The 21622-nt window shown below is 38.7% G+C and overlaps 1 protein-coding gene across 1 annotated transcript in view; it reads left to right on the top strand.

The window, feature by feature from the left end:
• The first annotated feature begins 618 nt into the window (after nt 1–618).
• Nucleotides 619–21622, top strand: part of LOC145401640 (glutamate receptor-like) — a 50065-nt gene continuing 29061 nt past the window's right edge. Inside the window, exons 1-3 of the mRNA XM_080273832.1 lie at nt 619–763; nt 11021–11167; nt 11450–11919. Coding sequence (XP_080129958.1) covers nt 619–763; nt 11021–11167; nt 11450–11919 — 762 coding nt within the window. The remainder of the gene's footprint in view (nt 764–11020; nt 11168–11449; nt 11920–21622) is intronic.

The raw sequence follows: 21622 nt of genomic DNA, 5'->3' as shown, positions 1-21622 counted from the left end.
ACTCTAGGGTCACAAATCAAAACTGGGAGAAGCTCAAGATGCTATCCAAAACAACTTCATCTTGAGAAACTCAGGGATGAAAAGTGTGCTTCTGAGTATGCAGTTGTGGTCGCAGATCGATCTGAAGTGTTCAGTATTGTAGAGAACCCCATTGAACAATGGGTTCCTTATAAACGTGCTACCTTGGCAGTAGCTTGTGAGTGCGTTGGAGATCGTCCGAGATCAAGTAAGCTTTTTGTCTCACTGGGGACAATGGCCACAACTGAGAAGAGTTGTGCTGCCAGATTGGCTGTGAACTGGGGGCAGCACAGACTTCTGGCTCAACACGCACAGGTTTTGCCAAATAGGGACACGAAGCATGTCAGAGAAATCTCTAAGGAGGTGGACGGTCGTTTTCATATGAATGACGGTCAGCCTGCTTACTGAGCCCTGAAGAAGCTCCATTGCAGATACACCTCTCGGGTTAACTCAGGACAGCAATGGAATGGCTTGTGCTGGGGATGAGTAACTGTTGGGCTATTTGGACTGAGTACTCAAATATTGGCTGCACCTCCAAGTGAAGAGCTTGCCTCAAGTGGTGTACAATCACTGACTGCTGTCCCACCAATTGATGGTACCATGCCTTCTCAAGAAGAAGTCATGAAGGTAGTGGATAGGTTGAGTAATGGTAGTGCAGCTGGTGTTCGTGATATCCTGGCGGAACGTATCAAAATTGGGGGTGAAGCCATAATCAAGGCATCATATACAGTCATAGAAGCCATTTGTCAGACAAGTATTATTCCTTCTGACCGCCCAAGGTGTTTGGTTACCCCTATCTTGAATGGGAAAGTAGACCAATGCAATTGTAGTAACTAACATGGAGTTACAGTCGTCAGTGTGCACGGCATGAGTCTTACGTTCTCCTGAAGTGTATGGGGGACCATTTACTAAAGTTTTGGAGGCCTGAGCAATCTGGATTCACGCCCCAAAAGTCTACAATTGACCGCATTCAAGCCCCCCGAGTTTTCATGGATTACCACCTCTAGTATCGTCAAGGTCTTCTTGTAGCCTATGTAAATCTCAAGATGGCATTTCACGTGGTATATTGGGAGGCATTATGAGTTCTCATGTGACTCGTGGGATCCCCACAGGGCTAATATAACTGACGGCCGGCCGAATTCAAACACTTGTGTCAAGTGTGGAGGAGGAACATCCGACTTCTTCCCAGTAAGTATTGGAATAAGACAGTTATGTGATCTTGCTCCCACGCTTTTCAACACATGCATGGGCTGGGTACTATGCTGAGCTGTGAATCAGTCACTGTGGAGTATCAGTTGGCAATTTCAGAGTTAATGATCTTGACTTTGGTGATAATCCAGTTATCCTAGTGAAATTGCTGGAGATACATCTGAATGCCCTGAAGGTATTTCACGTGAATGCATAATCATTCAGATTAACTTGTGGACTGCACAGTTACCTATTTTTATCCTACCCCGTGGTGTGCAAAAAATGAAGAAAAAAGTTTTTTTTACTTTTTATTTTTATAAACATCTAGGGCAGGGGTTCCCAACATTTTTAGCACTACATCCCTCTTTGGTTGGAACTGTATTCATATTACTCCCCCACCCCTCTGATGCCTAAACAACGATGTTTTTATCTGTCCCATATGGATGCTTAAGACACTAGATGGCAACACTACATGTGGTTGCTCAAAATGATGGTTGTGAAGTATTCATATCAAAGTTTCTTATTCATACATATCTTAGGGAATACCCTGTATGCATTTGAATGGCCTAGCCCTATGCTGAAATTTGATTACCCCCCCCTGGCAATCTCAAACACCCCCCCAGGGGGGCTCGCCCCCCAGGTTGGGAAACGCTGATCATCTGGTTAAAAAAATTACTCTCTCCGTCTTTGCGTAGGACCATACGTAAGTTTATGTATAGTGAAAAACGAAAAAAAAAAAAATGGTTTTGGTTTATAATAAAATTGAAGATAAACATCTAGGGCATCATCTGGTGAAAATAAAAAATCTCTCTCACTCAGTCTTTGCACAGCGCCATGCGCAAGTTTGCCACGGTGATGCACGGCCAGCACAACCTGAGCTGTGGCTTGCAACACGACACTACCCAGCCTGAGCTGTGGCTTGCAACACGACACTACCCAGCCTGAGCTGTGGCTTGCAATCGATGGACTAAAAGCCTCTTAGGCCAAGACCAAGTTGCAGGCATTTGGTTATTGTCGGATTAGGCAGTTCAGTCTGTCCAAGCATGTGGTGAGAATGTGGAGATCTTTGAAAGATTACCTTATTTTTGGTTGTGTGGTAAAAACAACGATAGGTCAGATGATATTTCTTGTTGGATCAGTCTGGCCTATGCAGTTATGAATTCACTAAACTTGGGTTTGCCGGTCCTGTTATATTTGTGTAGAGGGACGAAAATTTGCATTTCAAAGCAACGTTACTTCCTTTATTATTCTATGAGTGTGGGATGTGGACATTAAAAATTGACCTGAACTGGAAAATTGACTTCTTTACTTTTTGGGTCATTGAAGGAATATGGGATATAGCTGGTAGGATCGGGTATGTAATGTACAACTTCTCCTGAGACTCAGTCGAGGCCTACTGCCCACATATTACGTCAGTGCGAACTCCAGTTATACGGACACGTGGCCTGCTTTCCTGAGGCTGACCCTGCACACAGGGTGAACTCTGAGAGAGTTTTCTTAGGTGGAGATCAAGGGGAAGACCATGGTATCCATGGCTGGAGCAGGTTGACCATTCATATCGAGAGATACTTAGAGGGGGAAGAGTCGCTGCCTAAAGGGTTGCACAAACTGACCCTTGTGGGTGCAGTCAGAGGCTGAGTGAGGCTATGCGCCCCATGGCATTTGTACCTGTTCCATCCCAATATAAACAAGCATTACAGTATTATGTAGAGGTGTACGGTATGTAGGAGGACTACTGGGCCTTGAAAGCAAGCTGTGAAGCCTATGCCCAGAGTCGGTCACATAATAAAAAAATAAATAAATAATAAACCCTCAGTTTTTCCTTGGCAAAGTTTGACCCACCTTAGTCATAGCTGGGAGACTATTCTTGCTCTTTGCTTGATCACACCCACTTCTCTCAGGTCACTTAATAAATCACGACCTTCAGCCTCTCTGTTCACATTGTATCTGTCTCGCGTAGATCTGTTACTTTTTCTTGATTGCCAGACTGCATTCCAACACCGTCTCTCAGTTTTCCCCTTCCTCTTTTCACTACTGGGACCCCCACTGGTTACTGCATTCATAATTGACTCTTCCAGTATTATCACTTTTCTTTCTGCTCATCACATCTTGCATTAAATTTATTTCCCTTCGCATCCATCTACCTTAATGCCATATAACCAGTTATGACTGGGTGATACTTCTTTGTTCCTTCCTTGCATCTTCTTTCATTTCTACGCATGAGAGAGAGAGAGAGAGAGAGAGAGAGAGAGAGAGAGAGAGAGAGAGAGAGAGAGAGAGAGAGAGAAAATTCTTCCCACCTGCCCTCATCATAGATATAACATTTTATTATACAGAGAACTTCCGATAATCTGGCATCCAGTGGTTTCAGAAAACCCTATGGTTCGGAATTTTCAGCCCAAGGTAGTTTTCAGCTTTTTTGGGTAAAAAATGGAGAAAAACCGGGAACATATAAAAAAAATATCAAAAAATAGCCGAAAGCGATGCACCGAACTATCCAATTCCTCATGCACTCCAGTGTTGCCAGATGGTGAAATTTTTCACCAGATTCGGGAAATCGTGAAATTTTAAGCTTCCTGGTGAAAAAAAAAAAAAATTAAGAGTTTGGAAGCAGACAATATTTGGTGAAACCTGGTGAAATTGTACATGACCAGTCATTATTGCTGAAATAACCTCAGTCCTCCGATCGGTGCTGTTTTTTTTCTTCCTGGCCGAGAAAATATATATATATATATATATATATATATATATATATATATATATATATATATATATATATATATATATATATATAAAGTTAACAAGTATAGTGTGTACCCAAAGCTCGAGGATTTTAACGTGGTCATGTTTGTGACTCAGTGGTGACGTATGGCAACTAGTTCAATGTTTACATCCAACAAGTTTCCACCGTTTAAACTTGTCATGTGGCCGCCGGCACGGGCTCTCATAGATTTCATAACGTAAATGCAACATTTAAAGTAAACTACGAAGAAAAAAAACTTTATAAAATATCCTTCAAGGACCAGTGAATCACGCAATGTGTCAGAAAAGGGATATTTGTAGAGAAATGGGTGTGTACGGTACAATATCGGGACGGTCAGCAGGATGTGTCAGCTTCGTTCTGATGGTTATTGTGACAAAGATATGCTTCATTAATTAAACTGAAAAATTTATAAAGTGAATGGCTGGACGATGACAGCACGATTTTCAAGTGAAATGAAGGAGAATTTTTGGTAAAATTTATAAATGTAACCTATATGCACGTTTACTATATTGTCTTTCATGTGTAGCCTGATAAACTATCCACAGTAACCAACCGTGATTCATTCCTGTAGATATTATGATTGGTTGAAGGTATGGCAAAGTCTCAACAGAAGTATTAGTATTAGTGACTATATTCTGGGACACTAGCTGTTCAAAATACTTCTGACCCATCACATTATATCACACTCTTTGAATTCTGAATTATAAGTGTAATATTTTTCATTAACACACTTTGGATCATAATAAACTGATGGTGAAATCTGGTGAAATTTTGGTGGTTGTCTGGTGAAATCTGCATCTCACGATCTGGCAACACTGATGCACCCCTACATTCAAGAGGTCCCGGATGTTCACCCAGCCGGATGTCCATAGTGTACTTTATTCCGGACTAAAGTACTTTTACTGTATATTGCTTTTATCTAGCTGTCAAGTTCAAGGACTTCAATACAAACCAATACAAACCTCATACAACTGCATAATATTTACATATAATTCATTTATTTCCATCGTATTCTTAAATGGCATGGGATTTAACGTGCTCCTTCTCTGCAATATTTTTATCATAATGTTAAGTAACTTGAATTGGGTTAACTATGTATAAAAAAAAAAAATAACTTTGATGAATAATTTCCATATAATGTTCAGGAAAATTCAACAGGCTATAATTTAATCACTGCATAGTAGTGAGTTTTGGAAAAGATATGCAAATATTTACCTTGCTGTTTTCATAAGTAATTTTTTAATGATGTGAGTAATCTAATACATTATCTTGTTTACCAGTTTAGCTTTTTTTTTTCAATGAGTATTTGTTAAATTATCTTGTTTACCGGTTATTATGCTTTGAATCGAGAATAAAATCAGCCTGGAAAAAGAGACGATTATTAGGTAAAAAATAAAACTTGTCAATCCATTCTCTGAAGCAAAGTACAACAGTACACCTGAGTATAGGCCAAACATATTATCCCAAATGATTATAGACAAAGAAAAAACATCCTTCATTGAATATATTTCTCTAACAAAGGCATCCACCACACCAAAGAAATGATCAGGTGGTATGAGGTATTAAGCAAATAAAAATGCCATATTACTTAAAGGGGATGACTTTTTTTTTTGTCTGTGCTTAGTATATTTGTTCTGATGTGTTCAACTTCTGCAATTTTTTTTTTTTCCATTCCTTGCATATTGTTGGCATCCGATAATAAATTACTGTTCTAAACTATTCCGGAGGGAGATAAGCTCTGACCACTGACTCTTAAGTACCCGCTATGATACAGCCATTATCCAGTTGCCGAGAATGCCAGCCATCTTCACGAGCAGAAAGGTCTTCTGTATATTATACAGTATACAGTCAAACATTCAGTTGATTCTAAATTTCTTATCCAGTGCTTTTTCTGGGGAACATTGTCATTTATGTCGTCCATTACCACGCTGTCTGCAAAGGGATTGGAAATATGTGCTCAGAAGTGAAGTAAAAGAACTGACTTCATCATTTTTAAGTGCATCTTGTGTTGTCTACCTACTGTTTCAGTTCAAAATGTTAAATTGCAGGTCCTGAATTATCAGATTTTCTTTATGTGGTCAATGAAAATACTGTTACTCTTGAGTCACTGCTGTTGCAGAAGGGTAACATGTACACATTTTAATTTTAATAGTTCATGTAATTAAAACATTTGTTGGGTTAGGTCACTTCCACCTAGCAAGGCCAACTTGAGTAGTTTTTAATCACTTTACACGAACCCTGGTTGGAAGGTTGATGATAAGGAAGGAAACAAGGGATTCGATTTTGAGAACAAGCAATGCCAAAATCACATGTCAGGGTCAAAGTTCGATCCATTTGTCTCTGTGTTAACAAAACAACTAAAATAATTTTGATCTCAGATGGTCCAAAATTGGTGAAAGGGTTGAATATAAACAATTTTTTTATTTTTTTATTTTTTTATTTTTTAAAATAGAACAGTAAGTTAAGGTTATGAACAAAGCTGAACTAATTGTTATGAATATGGTTATTTAACATAAAACTGTTTACAAACTGTATACATTATTCATGAGTGACAGTTGCAGTACCGGTATTACTAGTGGATGTATAAACATTTTATTAGTAATCAGATCTTACCCTTACCCCCTGGGGGTAGTTTTTTTTTTTTCAAGAATACTCCCCCAGTATCCCTGCTTGTCGTAAAAGGCGACTAAAAGGGTTGGCGGAGGGTTAGTGCCCCCCCCCGGAAAACAACTATCTAAAAAAACAAACAAGAAGCCTCGGACAAGGACTGACCAAACGATGACGACCCAGGACCGGACAAAGGACTTGGTAATGGGTACATGGAATGTAAGAGGAGCGAATGATGAGGTGAAAGAGAGAGAGATTGTCCAGGTGCTTGAGGGTGCGAAAGTGGATGTATGTGGAATAACTGAAAAAAAATGAAGAGGAGAAAGTGTGAGAGAATGGGAGTATGGATGGGGAATATGTGCAGGAGTAGGTGAGAATGAGAGGGCAAAGGAAGGAGTATGTATAGTTGTGAGTAAAAGATGGAAGAAGAGCATAAGACAGTGTGGATCAGTTGGGTCAAGGATTGTGTGGGTAGAGTTGAAAGTTCGAACACAAATGTGGGCGATTGTGTGTGTGTATGCGCCAATGCAAGATCGTGCTACAAGAGTGAGAGAAGAGTTCTGGACAAATGTAGACGTGTGCATGGAAAAGTTTGGAAGGAATGAGAGAGTGTTTTTGATCGGTGATATGAATGGTAATGTTGGGAATGTGAAGGTGGATGGAATAGTTGGTGAGTGGGGTGTGCCTGCGGAGATAGATGAGAATGGCAGTGCGTTAGTGGACATTTGTGCTGGGAGGGGGTTGGTGATAGCCAATACCCTCCTCAGGCATAAAATGATCCACAGGTATACATGGCGAGTGATGAGAAGGGTGGGTGGTGAGCTGAATGAAAGGAAGGCAAGGATTGATTATGTGTGTGTGGATGAAAGGATGCAGAGATGTGTAATGGATGCAAGAGCTTATAGAGGTTGGGGGAGTGGACTTTCTGACCACTACTTGGTGGTGGCCAGAATTAGGATTCAAGTAAGATGGAGGAATAGAAGAAGGGAAAGACGAGAGGAAGGAGTAGTTGCAAGGAGAGTGGAAAGGTTACAAGAGGATGAGAAAAAGGCAGAGTATAAGAGAGAAGTGAAGGACCGATAGGGCACATATGAATTGGAGCAGATGGGAGACGTGGAAGGTGTGTGTAGGATATTTACAGAAGAAATATGTGCAGCATGTGATGTAGTGTGTGGAAGGAAAAGAAGACGGAGGGGGGTGCAAGGAACAGCGTGGTGGACTGAAGAGGTGAGACAAGGTGTGGCACAAAAGAAGAAAGCATACAATGAATGGATGAGAAATAGGGGCGTGGAAGAAGTTGAGAGGCGGAACAGAGAGTTATATGTAGAAAGAAAGGGAGAGGTGAAAAGATTAGTAAGAGAGAGTAAGAAGAGAGTGGATGAGGAATTTGGAAGGAATTTGAGTGTAAAGTGGAGGGACTGTAAGAAAATGTTCTGGAAAGAGGTGAAAAGAGTAAGACAGGGTGGAAGTGAAGTTAGCAGGGGAGTGAAAGATAAAAATTGTAGATTACTAGTGGAGAGGGGAGAAAAAGTGAGCAGATGGAGAGAACACTTTAAGGAATTGTTGAACATGGAGGATGGAAGTAATGCGAGTATAAGTGGCTGGGGAATGGCTGGGAGAAGGAAGGAGGTGAGAAGACAGGAAGAAATCAGTAGGATAGAAGTTGTGGAAGCAATGAAGTAAGTTAAATTGGGGAAAGCCCCAGGAATTGATGGAGTGTGTGGTGAAATGCTGAAGCATGGGGGAGAGATAGTAGTAGAATGGATGTGGAAGATGTGCAGATTGGCCTGGGAGGAAGGTAGAGTCCCGGAGGATTGGAAGTCAGGTATAATTATCCCCTTGTACAAAGGAAAAGGGGAAAAAGAAGTGTGTGGTAATCATAGGGGCATTTTTCTTCTTAGTATAATAGGAAAAGTGTATGGTAGGATACTTATTGACAGAGTTAGAGAAAGAACAGAGAAATTAGTTGGAGAACAGGGAGGCTTTAGGAAGGGAAGAGGTTGTGTAGATCAGATATTCATTCTTAGATCTTTAGTGGAAAAGTTTCTAGAGAAGGGAAAGAAGTTGCATGCAGCTTTCATGGATTTGGAGAAAGCATATGACAGGGTGGATAGACAAGGATTGTGGAAAGTGTTTAGAATATATGGAGTAGATGGGAAGTTGTTGAATGCTGTGAAGAGTATGTACGATGGTGCGAAGGCTGCACTACGTGTGGATGGTGAACTAAGTGAATTTTTCTCTTTGAAAGTTGGGTTGAAACAGGAATGTGTCATGTCTCCATGGTTGTTCAATCTGTACATGGATGGGGTAATAAAAGAGGTACAAGGTAGGGTAGTGGATGTTGGAGTGGCCCTGGTGAGAGAGGATAGTGTTTGGAAACTCCCTGTACTGTTGTTTGTAGATGATACTGTGTTGTTGAGTGCAGACGAAGGGGAGCTGCAAGGCTTGGTGGATGAGTTTGGGAGAGAGTGTAAGAAACGGAATCTAAAGGTGAATGTAGGGAAGAGTAAAGTGATGGTCTTTGAGAGAGGTGAAGTCAGTAAATGTACAGCGAGGTTGGATGATGAGGAATTGGAAAATGTGAGTACGTTTAAGTACTTGGGTAGTGTGATGAGTAAGGATGGAGGTTTGGAGGGTGAAGTGCTTGGGTACAGCAGGGAAGAAAGGTTGCTGGTTCTTTGAAAGCAGTGATAAGAAACAGGGAAGTGAGCATGGAAGTGAAAAAGTTACTACATGACAGTATTGTGATACCAACTCTAACGTATGGAAGTGAAGCTTGGACGTTGTTGGAAGGACACAAGTCAAGAGTGAGAGCAGTGGAAATGAGTTATTTAAGAGGAGCCTGTGGAGTCACATGGAGAGACAGGCTGACGAATGAGGATATAAAGGAGCGATGTGGTGTGGATGTGGATGTGATAGGAAGCGTTATGAGGAACACACTGAGGTGGTTTGGCCATGTAGAGAGGATGGAGGGTGAAAGACTGGCGAAGAGCGTGTATGTGATGAAGGTGGAGGGGGGAAGAGGGAGGGGGAGGCCGAGGATGAGATGGAGGGATGGGGTGGAGAGGTATTTGAGAGAGGAGGGTGTGAGTTGAGAGCAGGGTAGTGAAATGGCGGGGGACAGGGCGACTTGGAGGCGATTTGTTTGTTTCCACCACAAACGGGATTGAGGCGTCTGGCAATAGATAGATAGATAGATAGAAATCTTACCTTATAACATTTCGATTTGCTGTAGTCAGCAAACAATATACAACCCTGAGGCTCAACTAGTAAAAATGTGGTGTACATAAATCTCCTCGCTGGGGATTTACTTCAGTTAATTTTTTAAGAAATTATGGGTAACAAATATGACAATTTAGAAAATGGTTCTCGTTTACTGATTTTGATATAATTATGACAATAAAATATTTTTAAGAACAGTGAGTTATATAATTTCATTTACTGTAAGGTCTAGGGCTGCCATACGTTCGGATTTTCCCGGGTATATCCTGCATTTAGGTGTCATAATCTCCGTTCGGGAGGAAATTTAAAAATTCTCCAAAAGTCCGGAATTTCAGTTTCCATCACTTTTTCTCGATAAAATTAATAAACTATTAAACTCTGTAATGACGAGAGAGAGAGAGAGAGAGAGAGAGAGAGAGAGAGAGAGAATTTCGTTGTTGTCGTCAGCTGGTAAGTGTTGCCAACTTGGGTGGTTTAGTGCTAGCAGCTAGCTAAAATGTCCTGCGTTTTCCTCTTGTTCACCAACGATTTTTTTTTTTCCATAGTGCTCTTATAGCCATAAAATAAATGGTAACTGTACACAATAATTGACATAGTTTTCATTTTTACATTGTAGCATTTGTTATTCTTATGATCTTATCCTGCATCTAAGGCGTTGTTGCATTTTACGGCCATAATCTTGCCAATTCTGTACTTTGCCTGTTTTCCAATATATTGTAAAAAGATTAAAGAATGCGCTCCAATCGGATTGAGCCTGTGCAGGTTATATCCAAGGGTTGATTGGGGTTTATTGCTCACGTAACGCCACTCACGGATGAGTGAGGCTGGTCACTCTCATCTTAAATGTCAGGATGATGGATCATGGATGGATGGATGCAGTACAATAGCACTGATGTATATACAGTACACACACACACACACACACACACATTATATATATATATATATATATACACAGGGTTTCATCATGCCAAAAGCCCAAAGTTTGTGTTGGGGAGGGTGGAGCATGACTTTCAGTGGAGGCGTCCGGCATTGCGTTCAGATATGACAACCCTAGTAAGGTTTTACAGACAAATGTTGGCGCATGGCATACCTAACTTATGTTCCTTACCAGTGTACAGCTAAAATTTTTTGCACTTTTCAGCTTTCATACTGTCATGGGATCACCGACTCATTTGGCAGTTGCATTAATGATTGGTCTCCTTATAATCAAATCATCAGCAAGGAAGCAAGGTCTCTCAGCTACTGTGGCTGCGGAAGTGGTTACATTTGGAAATATGGAAGCCATCCAGGCATCAACTGTAATGAACCTTCTTGCCGAACAGTACACCCCAAAGTGTCTCAGAGCTGTGATATTGCCTGAAGAAGGTAATAAATCAATCTCTTGGTCAAATAGTGGAACAGACATATATCCAGAAAATACACTACTTTCCCGACAAGTCAACCTTTATGAAAAATATTCAGTGCAAAACATAGTTGTGGATCAGGCAAAAATAGATGTAAAAATCATCCTCAGTCAGAAAGTTTCTCACCAAAATCATGAAATACTAAAATACATAAAGAAATATACAGCAAGAGCGACTCCGTATTCCTGCATAACGTACATGATGCCAGAACCACCCGACTCCCCACTGCTGGCTTTAATAACAGATGCTTCCTCCAACAAGCTAACACGATACTTCCTCGTCCACGCCAAAGACACCGTTGAGGCTGAACGCTTCCTCCTGGATCAACGCCTGGGAAAGGAGCAAAACATGGCAGCCATCATCCCACACACGAATCAAAGCAGTACCTACTGGCGTGTATTAATCCGCCAGCTCTTGCATCCTTCAGGCTCCCCAAAAGTTCTCAACATAAACAAATGGTCCAGTGACACAGGCCTTGCAAACACGTATGACATATTCCCAGACCAGATGGCTAATTTCCATGGAACCAAACTTATAGCCTCTGCTTTGCAATACAGACCATTTGCGGATTTTGAGATTGTTGAAGGATCCAGGGTGGTGATTCCTAAACCATCCATTGATATCTACACTCTCGATGTAATGGCTTATAAACTGAACTTCACCTACGACATCGTCATGCCCGCTGATGGTTTATGGGGTGTTCTCAGAGATGATGTGAGTATTGGGAAGTCTCTCTCTCTCTCTCTCTTTCTCTCTCTCTCTCTCTCTGCTCATGCTTCCTCTGCTTCTGTGATCTTTTTCCAATTACTGTTTTAACGTGTAAACTTTGTTCTCATTAAATTTCAGTGTTTTAGAGGACTTCGTTTTCTTTTTACTTTAATATTCTAACATTTTTAGCACATTTGGGTCAACATCGTTTCATTACTAGGGTAAACTGTTGTCTGTACTTTTAATGTTGACTTGCTGTATTATTATGGTGCCGTAACGACAAGAAAAAATTTAAAATATTGATTTATATATAATAATTTTATAGCTTTGGTTTTACTCTTCGGTACTTTTTTATTTATTCTCCCACATGAAGGGCCTTTTGGGTATACAGTATGTGTAGTTTTTGAAGAGGTAGTTACGTCACACACAGCATGTATCATGTTCAGTGATGCAGTTATTAAGAAAAATATTGTCAAAACAAGGGCAGCTCACATGGACAAGTTAATCTTTCATCCTATGTTATAGTGTTTGAATAATTGATGACCGTATGAAAGAACATAAGTCAAAAGTGACAGAAGTGGAAATTAGTTATCTTAAAGTAGCAAGTGGAGATATACGCCGCGACAGAGAAACAAATGAGGAATTGGTGGAGCACTGTGGTGTAGACGTGCATGTGTTGGAAAACATTAGCGGTACCTTGAGATTGTTTGGCCATGTAGAGAATGTAGAGTGTTTATGAGTAAGTATGAGAGGGGAAGGAGAGACCGAGGATGAGGTGGCATGCATGGGATGGATAGATATAGGACCCGGGGGGGGGGGGGTCAGGATTGAAGAGAGGGTTGAATGATGACGGAATTCAAGATGACATGGAGGCGATTCGTTTGTGGCCACTTCTTACGGGATTAGTCGTCTGGGTATATCTGGATAAATAGATGGAAAAATTACTGTATTCCTCAGTATGAAAATAATCATACACACTGAAGTGAACTGGGCATTTTAGAATCGTCGAAAACTCGCCATCGTAAATGTACTAACACCATACATTACACCATGCAAGGAGAGGGTGGCAGTTTAGAAGGTATTTTGGTAACCTAGTTAGCATAAAGCATTGCTGTATTCATGTCACCTTTGAGGAAGAGGACAACATTTCGAAATGCGTTAGGTATGGTAGCACCGTTTTTGTCAGGTAACCTTGTGTGTGTGTTTGTGTTCTTACCTTACCTAACTGTTCTTATCAACTTGTATTTTTACAGGAATGAGTCAAGCTCGTACTGTCCTATGTATTAAACCAGTTTTATCATATACTGTATATATCTATAAATTTATGAATAGTTTTGGCACACACTGCTTCATTCGGTAGTGCAATTCACTGATCAGTTGCTCTGTTTGGGAAACTGAATTTCCTTGCGTCTTTATCGACTCTCTTTTTATGTAGTTTTTTGCGGTGTCCTCTTGCTAATGCTTCCCCATAGGTTATGTATTCATTTTTGTCTATTTTCTCTTTCCCTGAGATGCATTTATATAGCATATTCTTGTCTCCACTTTTCCTTCTTTCCTGTAATGTTGGTAGATTCAGTTTTTCTAGCCTTTCTTCGTAGCTTAGATCCCTTAAGCTTGGTACCCATATTCTAGCTGCCCTTCGTACTTTTTCGATTTTATCTATGTGTTTCTTGAGATGAGGATTCCAGACTACTGATGCATACTCCAGGGTTGGTCTAATGAATGACATATCTTTCTCAGCATGTCTTCATTTATATATGTGAATGTTGTTCTCATATTAGCATGCAAAGTTCCGTACTCTCTCACTCATGGGGTCAGTTGGAGAGAGTCTGTTATTGATAATCACTCCTAGGTCCCTCTCCCTTTCTGAAATGTGTAACGTTGATCTTCCAAATTTATAATCCCAATCTGGTCTTTTCTCACTTTACCAAATTTAATTTCACGACACGTCCACATTGAATTCCATTTGCCATTTATTGCTCCATTCATGAAACTTATTTAATTCCTCTTGCAGCTCTTAAGCATCCATGTTAGTAATTTTGCTTTGTATTTTTGAATCATCCACAAACATATTTAGATAGCTTCCATTTTCAGTGTTACTGTCTATGTCATTTATATATACTAAAAACATAATTGGTGCCAGCACTGAGCCCTGTGGAACTCTACTAGTCACTTCCCTCCTAATACGGTTCTCATTTCCCTTTTTCTGAGAAAATCCTGCATCCAACAGTACAGATTGCCTTGGATACCTCCTTGATGGTACACTTTCCATTAAAGTCTTTGGTGTGGTACTCTGTCAAATGCATTCTTGAAATCTAAACAGACACTGTCGACCCATTTTTTTTTTTTGTTTTTTTTGTTTCTGCAACTCTGTCATAGTAGCTTAATAGGGCAGTAACACATGATTTTCCCTTTCGAAAACCCAACAGCCTTTGTTACCATTCTGTTCTTTTAGATGTTTTACCCAAACTTTTCTTATCAGCTTCTCTAGTATCTTACAACACTGGTCAGTGATACTGGTCGGTAGTTGAGTGGATTTTGTTTATTCCCTTTCTGGAACAGGGGAACAATGTTTGCTTTCTTCCAAATATCAGGTAATTTACCTTGTCCTATGTTTTCCTTGAATATTAAATATAATGGTCTCCTTTACTCTTGTGCACATTCATGTAGCACCCAACCTAAATTTTCGTCAGGACCAATTGCTTTTCCTTTGTTTAATTTACTTAACTCTTCCTCTACTTGTTTTTCTGATATTTGTATACCTGGTAATACATGTGAGCATGCATGTTCCATGTCATGTCTTTCAAAATTATTTTCTTTTGTAAAAACTGATTGGAAGTTTTGACTTAGTGCTTCACGAATATCTTTCTCTTGTGTATAGATGATCCCCTTATCCGCAATGGACTGTATTTTATCTTTAATCTTGAATTTGCTTCGGATGTAGCTGTAAAAGAGCTTTAGGTTGATCAGTACTTATATTTACAATGCCTTCTTCAAACTGTCTCTGGCCTCCCTCCTTATCTTTGTACAATCATTTATTGACTGTTTATAGTTGTTCAATGTCCCTCTCACTATTGTGTCTTCTGTATCTATTCCACAGCGTCTTTTTTTTTTTTTTTTTTACATTCTGTATTAAATCATTCCTTCATTTAAATTTCTGTTGCCTTGTGCTGAGGGATGTAATTTTGTACTCCCATTTCGTGAATATAACAGAATTTTCTATATATAATATTTAAATCTTGTTCTCCAAGTTCCTTTTCCCAATCCATTTGTAAGAAGTACTTCTTCAGGCCATGGTAGCATTGGTAGCAGCGAACGTATACGAACCTCGTCTACGAATCAACATTAAATTCCTACAAAATATCAAGATTGAAAACAACCAACAATATCAGCTCCTGACAGTATTCTCTCCATCCTGCCCCCTCCGTCTCCCAGATCATTACGCTGATGCAGAGGTCAAGAGATCACTCGACGCCTTGCAAGTAGCTTAACGACAAACCAGCAAATCTGCGGACATCGTCTCCGAATTAAAAGCAAATTTCTACAAAAGCAACCGAGACTACAAGATTAGCTTCAGTTCTACATTGAATCCTACAAAATACAGCCTACAGTGCAAATAGTCTTCATCCTACAACGAGTAAATCACAAGAAAAAAAGGACCAAGAATACATCAAGAAAGAAAGAAAACAAACAAACAAACAAACAAACAAACGAAGAGTGAGAGACGACTCACAACTCATAACCACCAGACCTCACCCTCCTCTCTCTGCTACATCCACCCAACCCCCACCGCTTACGCAGATGTGAAGAGGTCAATGCACGCAGCAAAACACCAAGTCCATATTTACAACTCATCTTACTCACCCGTCTTCTCTCAAGTTACTCATCGCTACTCATTCACTCACCACAGCTACCAGTGTGGGAAGCCGACGTCACCATGTGCTGAGACGACAGCACGCCAATCAACCCGCGAAGGACAACGCTATCACCACGTGCAACACCACTCACACCATTTTCCTCCACGGTAAAAATTAGTGAGTTATAGTTACTTCATTTATACAATACACAGTGATAGACAATAAGCTTCTGCACAAACATATAAAACGTGCTGTATAGTTACAGCTTAAATACACATACTTACTTCAGTTATCTGCATAACTCAATCACTAAATAATCACCAACAATAAATATTCTACACTGTATATATTCATTCATTTATTATAACATTTATTTACTACCAACGAGTGTTACCATTTATACCTACGTAAAATACGTGTTTCATACATACAACTATACATTAATTATATCTACAAAGTAATAAAGAAAATATACAATCACAGTTACTCAGTGAGCAATTAAAAGAACTGCATTAAACATTTATTAATTAAAGCTACCTAGTGGAAACATATAAATTAAGTTACAAGGTAAACTAGAGAAAAAAAAAATGGCCAACACAAATGCCGTTAGCAAGAGTGAACATCTTCAACACAATCGTAAAGACAATGATTTCCACACAGTGCTGACACACATATTACCCACGATAGGTACAGGTGAACAACGAGTCAGTGTATATAGTTAATACTGTATATATGTATATATTTTTTATATAAAATAACAAAATATGGGACTATATAATATCATTTTATAATCTCTGTGCAATATAAACTAAACTTTAAAAAAGTATCTCAAGGAAATTAGTCAGCAATTATGCAACCATGAACAACATGGAAAAAAGCGTACACAAGCAAAGAGAAACAAACTATGGAAAATCAATACATACAAAAAAAAAAAAAAAAAGAAAAGGAAAGGAAAGAAAGAAAGAAAAGTAAGAAGGAAAAAAGAGAAATAAAGTAAGATCACATAACAAACAAATGAAAATAAGTGTAAATGTTACTACATAAGTCAAAATACCACGTAAACTACAAACAAAAAAGCAAATTGTTGTCTCCACATACAAGTGGCACGACACATCATCACTATCATCGACCGCAGCATATGTTAGGACTGCAGTTATTACAATTATGTTACTCCATATTATAATTATGTAACTACAAACAATATGTACCAATTTATGTGACAGTTGCATTAACAAGATGTAACTTTTATGTAACTTTAACTACAATTATGTAACTACAAACGATATGTAACAATTATGTAACGACAAACGATTGCATTATGTTACACTAACTACAATTATGTACCTACAAACGATATGTAACAATTATGTAACGACAAACGATTGCATTATGTTACACTTTGCCAATTATGTAACAGTTACATTAACAAGATGTAACTTTTATGTAACTTTAAGTACAATTATGTAACTACAAACAATACTACAAACAATATGTACCATCTATGTAACAGTTACATTAACAAGATGTAACTTTTATGTAACTTTAAGTACAATTATGTAACTACAAACAATATGTACCATTATGTAACAGTTGCATTAACAAGATGTAACTTTTATGTAACTTTAACTACAATTATAAGGCCAAGACACTTATGTAATAGTTGCATTAACAAAATGTAACTACAATTATAAGGCCAACACAATTATGCATTAACACAATATAAGTCATACAATTATAGCACAATTCTGTATTACCAATATCATCATACAAGTTAGGTGAAATATTAGACATTACTAAAGCGATAACTCAAATATGTAATGTATAACTTAGCAGTATTACCATTGCACAATTATATGCGTACGTCTGTTGTACATGCACGTCTTACAAGTGTTATACAACAACCATTGCATTTATTCAAATATGTATACAACTTATTTAAAATGTAATATTACTGAATAATCACTATTTACTATGAATAATATATGTATACAATATTCATACAATTATGTTACTTTACAATATTATGTATTTCACTTAATTAGCTTATAAGTTCATTATAATGTGTATGTAGTATATATTAATATGTTATAACTATTAAATGTCGATGGTACGCCATTTTCGCGCGGCCGAGCAATGTGGTAGGTCTCCATATTATAATTGCAAACCATAGTGAATGGATAGATGGAGAGACAGATAGAAGCAGGAAGTCAAATGATGAGAAGGTGTTGTGTCTGCGAGAATCGAGCAGTGCTAAGCATGCTTACACACTCTTAACACTGAGGAAAGCTGACGACAGCGGCCAGTAAGGAGATGATGCAGTTAGCTGTCAGCAGTCCTCTCGTGAGAAAGATCTGGTAACCATGAGGAACCCCTGCTACACCAGATTTTAGGAAAGAGAGTTTATAAGGAGACAAGCGACCCTAGAGAGAGGTCGAGACGGAGATTAGCCTTAGAACAGAGAGAGAGAGAGAGATAGCGAGACAGGGAGGTAGCTACCCAGGACTTATACTATTATACCTGTTTAATATTTCGAAGACAAATAAAAATAGTCCCATACTATTCTTTACCTCTCCCGTCACTACATGACATCTGGTGGGGAAACTACTACAAGATATAAAAGCCGCTCGACCACAAGTCTAAAATATACTTCTCTACAAGTAACTACAAAGTCTTTATGACAATAGTTGCCCTTTTTGCAGTTTATACTCTTTTTGTGACTCTGATTACTGGTAACGTCACATGCAATCCTAAAGCTACAATTTAATACTGAATGGTCGCTTTTGCCAAATGGGGGGTGATACATTATATATCCAGTTTAATTTTCTTGCCTCGTAAATAGAAGATCTAGAAATGATGGATCATCAGGTCCTCTTTTTCTGGTGTTTTAATTTACATGCTGTGTTTGGAAAAACTCCTGCACAAGATCTAGGAGCTTTTGATCCCAACAGCATTCATGACTTTTTACATCTAGAGAATTCCAATTTCTCTTTGTATTGAAGTCTCCAGTTAATATAGTTCTTTCAGATTTCTCTTCCATTCTATGTAGTAGTGTTCTTAAACTTTGAATTGTACTTTCTGCTAGGTCTTCATTTTCGCCTCCTTCCCATGTGTTTGTTTTGGGTGGCATGTATAATTTTGCCACAATTAATTCCCATTCAGATATGTTAATTTCCAATGCAATCACTTCTACTTGTGAAGGTATATGTAGTTTAATTTCTTTGATTTGTAGATTTTTCATTGTTAAGATTATAATTCCTCCTCCCATTCATAAATTTCTGTCTCTTTTCCATAGATTGTATTCCTCTAAGTTTAGGGTATCGTTTGATATCTTTGGGGTAAATTTTGTTTCAGTTGGGCAAATAATATGTGGTTCCCTTTCTTTGGTAAAGTCTTCTATGTGTAATAATTTAGACACCATTCCATTTACATTTGAGTAAGGTACATCAGCCTAATCATCTTGTTTACATACTTGCCATAACTTCACTCTACTACCTTCCTCCTTTTATTCACTGTTGGTTATGAACCACTTTCGTACCTGCAATCCAACTACTGTGTAAAAAAAAAAAAAGTACTCTTCGTCTGGCCATCCCTCGTTATTCGTTTTTGCCTCCTCCCTCTTCTCTTTTAGTAGTTCCAATTCCTCTTGAGTTAGGCATCTTTTTATCCATCCTTTTTTTAAAGTGCTCTTTTTCCATGAGTTTGTTGGCATTTTTTAATATCTCCTCTACAGTGTTTGCACCCTGGAAGGTTACTTCTAGGGGCCTTGACTTCCTTCTCTCATATTCCCCTAGTGTTTTATGTTCTGTATCTTTGTCACAGATATCCTCTGATACTTGCTTCAGTATGTTCATTATATTTTCCATCTCTTTTGTCCCCTCAGAATTTGTTTTTTTTATTTCTTCTTTACCTATGCCACTGATTAGTATGTATTTGTTAATCTCTATAGCTTCGCTGACTAGTTTTGGGTTGTTTTTTAATGATTTCTTTCACTTCCTTTCTTGCGCTTTTTCCCTCTACCTTTGTATCTAAATAATTCTTTACTTTCACCATTTCAGCATACGTAGTTTGTACCTCATCTTTGCAATTTCTCATTATTTCATTTGCCTGTGTTATTTTCGCTTCAGTATTAGTACTTTGGTCTATCAGACTGCTTGCTTTCCTGATTTTCTTCGTATGATTTCTGAAATCATCCATGATTTTATCATGGCTGACAACTGTACATCCCATTTCAATAGCCTCCGTTCTCAGTGAATTTACCTCGGTAGACAGTTCATCTATTGTTGTGGCTATTCTATTTATTTCCTTTATTAATTATTCATTTCCCCCCCCCCCTTCTTTTTGCATAGCTCATTCTTGATTTCGTTGATTTCCATTTGAAAAGTTCTTTCTAGTCTACTTTTTCAACAAACTTACCGTAAGTTTCCTTTTCTACCAGTTTTGGACAGAAGTCTTCATCCTGTTTTTTTACCTCTGTCTCTTCTCTTAGCACCTTCTAAAGGCGTCTTTCCAAGATATGAAGCCATCTTAAAGAAAAGATAATCTCAACTGACAGTTGTTGCAGCATTCTGATGTCTACTCGCCGTGGTGTTGTCTAGCTGACGTAAGGAAACTCAGCACATTCCTGGACACTAATTTTTAGATGTTCTTTAGGATAACATTTTTTTCTATTACTTGTTTTATTATATTGGATCATCACTTGATTTAACCTCATCGAGCTTGACCCACAAACAGAAAAAACTTAGGTATCCCCAGAGCGGAGCTCAGTGATATGCTGTGCGCCCTACTCGTCTGTTGTCACTGTGTGTGTGTGTGTGTGTGTGTGTGTGTGTGATTTCAGTCATCAGTTAAACTAAATATTCTGGCAAATCCTGTTTTTCCTCATAGTTAGTACACATGGTGTCAATAAAGACAGGCGTGTTTCATGGCATTGTAGCCTACAGGACATACTGAAGCAGAAATATGGCGTGCTTGTACAGTTTCTGGTTATTAATTTGTCCTACATAGTTAACCACCATACATACAATGATCAGCATTAACTTAAACGTTTACCCTCATATTGGGGTAAATGTTTATTAAATATCACAGTAGCTGCATCATACATTAGCTCCACCAAACAAACTTTAGTTCCACCAAGCGATAACGGGAACAAACGGGCATTGATTGCATCAAAATCTAACTGCAACAAAAATTAGTTGCAGCAAATTAATATGTATCACTTGCAGCAAATAATAACTGCATCAAACATTAGTTGCACCAAACAAACACTAGCTGCACCAGACATTATCTTCACTCAACATTATGGATGATGTTTAGTTTGGATATGCCAGTCCTTCCTTGTACTTTGGTCATGAAGCAAAAACAAGCAAATTCAGTGGATCCCATTGTTTTCTTTCTTCTGTTGTCGAAAAAACCTACTTGACTTGGAAGATGGATGACGTTGAGTTTGGATAAATCAAATATCTTGCTCAACGATGGAAAGAGAAAAGCCCATTGTTCTGAACTTGTCTCCTTACTTAATCTTGACACCAGCTGTATAGTAATTGATGACGTCGACTTCGAACGAGCCACCTTCTCTTTATTCCTGGCCATGGTATAGGAGCGGGCAAATTCACTGGATCCTACCCGGGTTATTGGTGATGTTCTGTCTTCGTCAGTCGCTCGGAAGTTATTACAAAATGCTGGAGGCTTGTTTACTTCTTGATTAATGTTTTAAGGATACGACCAGACGTCATGAACCACTCTTCCTTCATTTTTCGGGCCAATGGATCAATGTTATAAGTGACAATGAATTTGAAGCCAAGAAGTAGGAGCAAACTTCGTCAGTGAACCCCAGCATTCTCAGTCCGTATGGA

This window comes from Coenobita brevimanus, chromosome 56, assembly GCF_032717465.1.
Source record: "Coenobita brevimanus isolate Jiangsu-jjx chromosome 56, ASM3271746v2, whole genome shotgun sequence".
NCBI classification, from domain to species: Eukaryota; Metazoa; Arthropoda; class Malacostraca; order Decapoda; family Coenobitidae; genus Coenobita; species Coenobita brevimanus.
The sequence above is the reverse complement of the archived record's forward strand: the minus strand, read 5'-3'. Positions and strand labels throughout refer to the sequence as shown.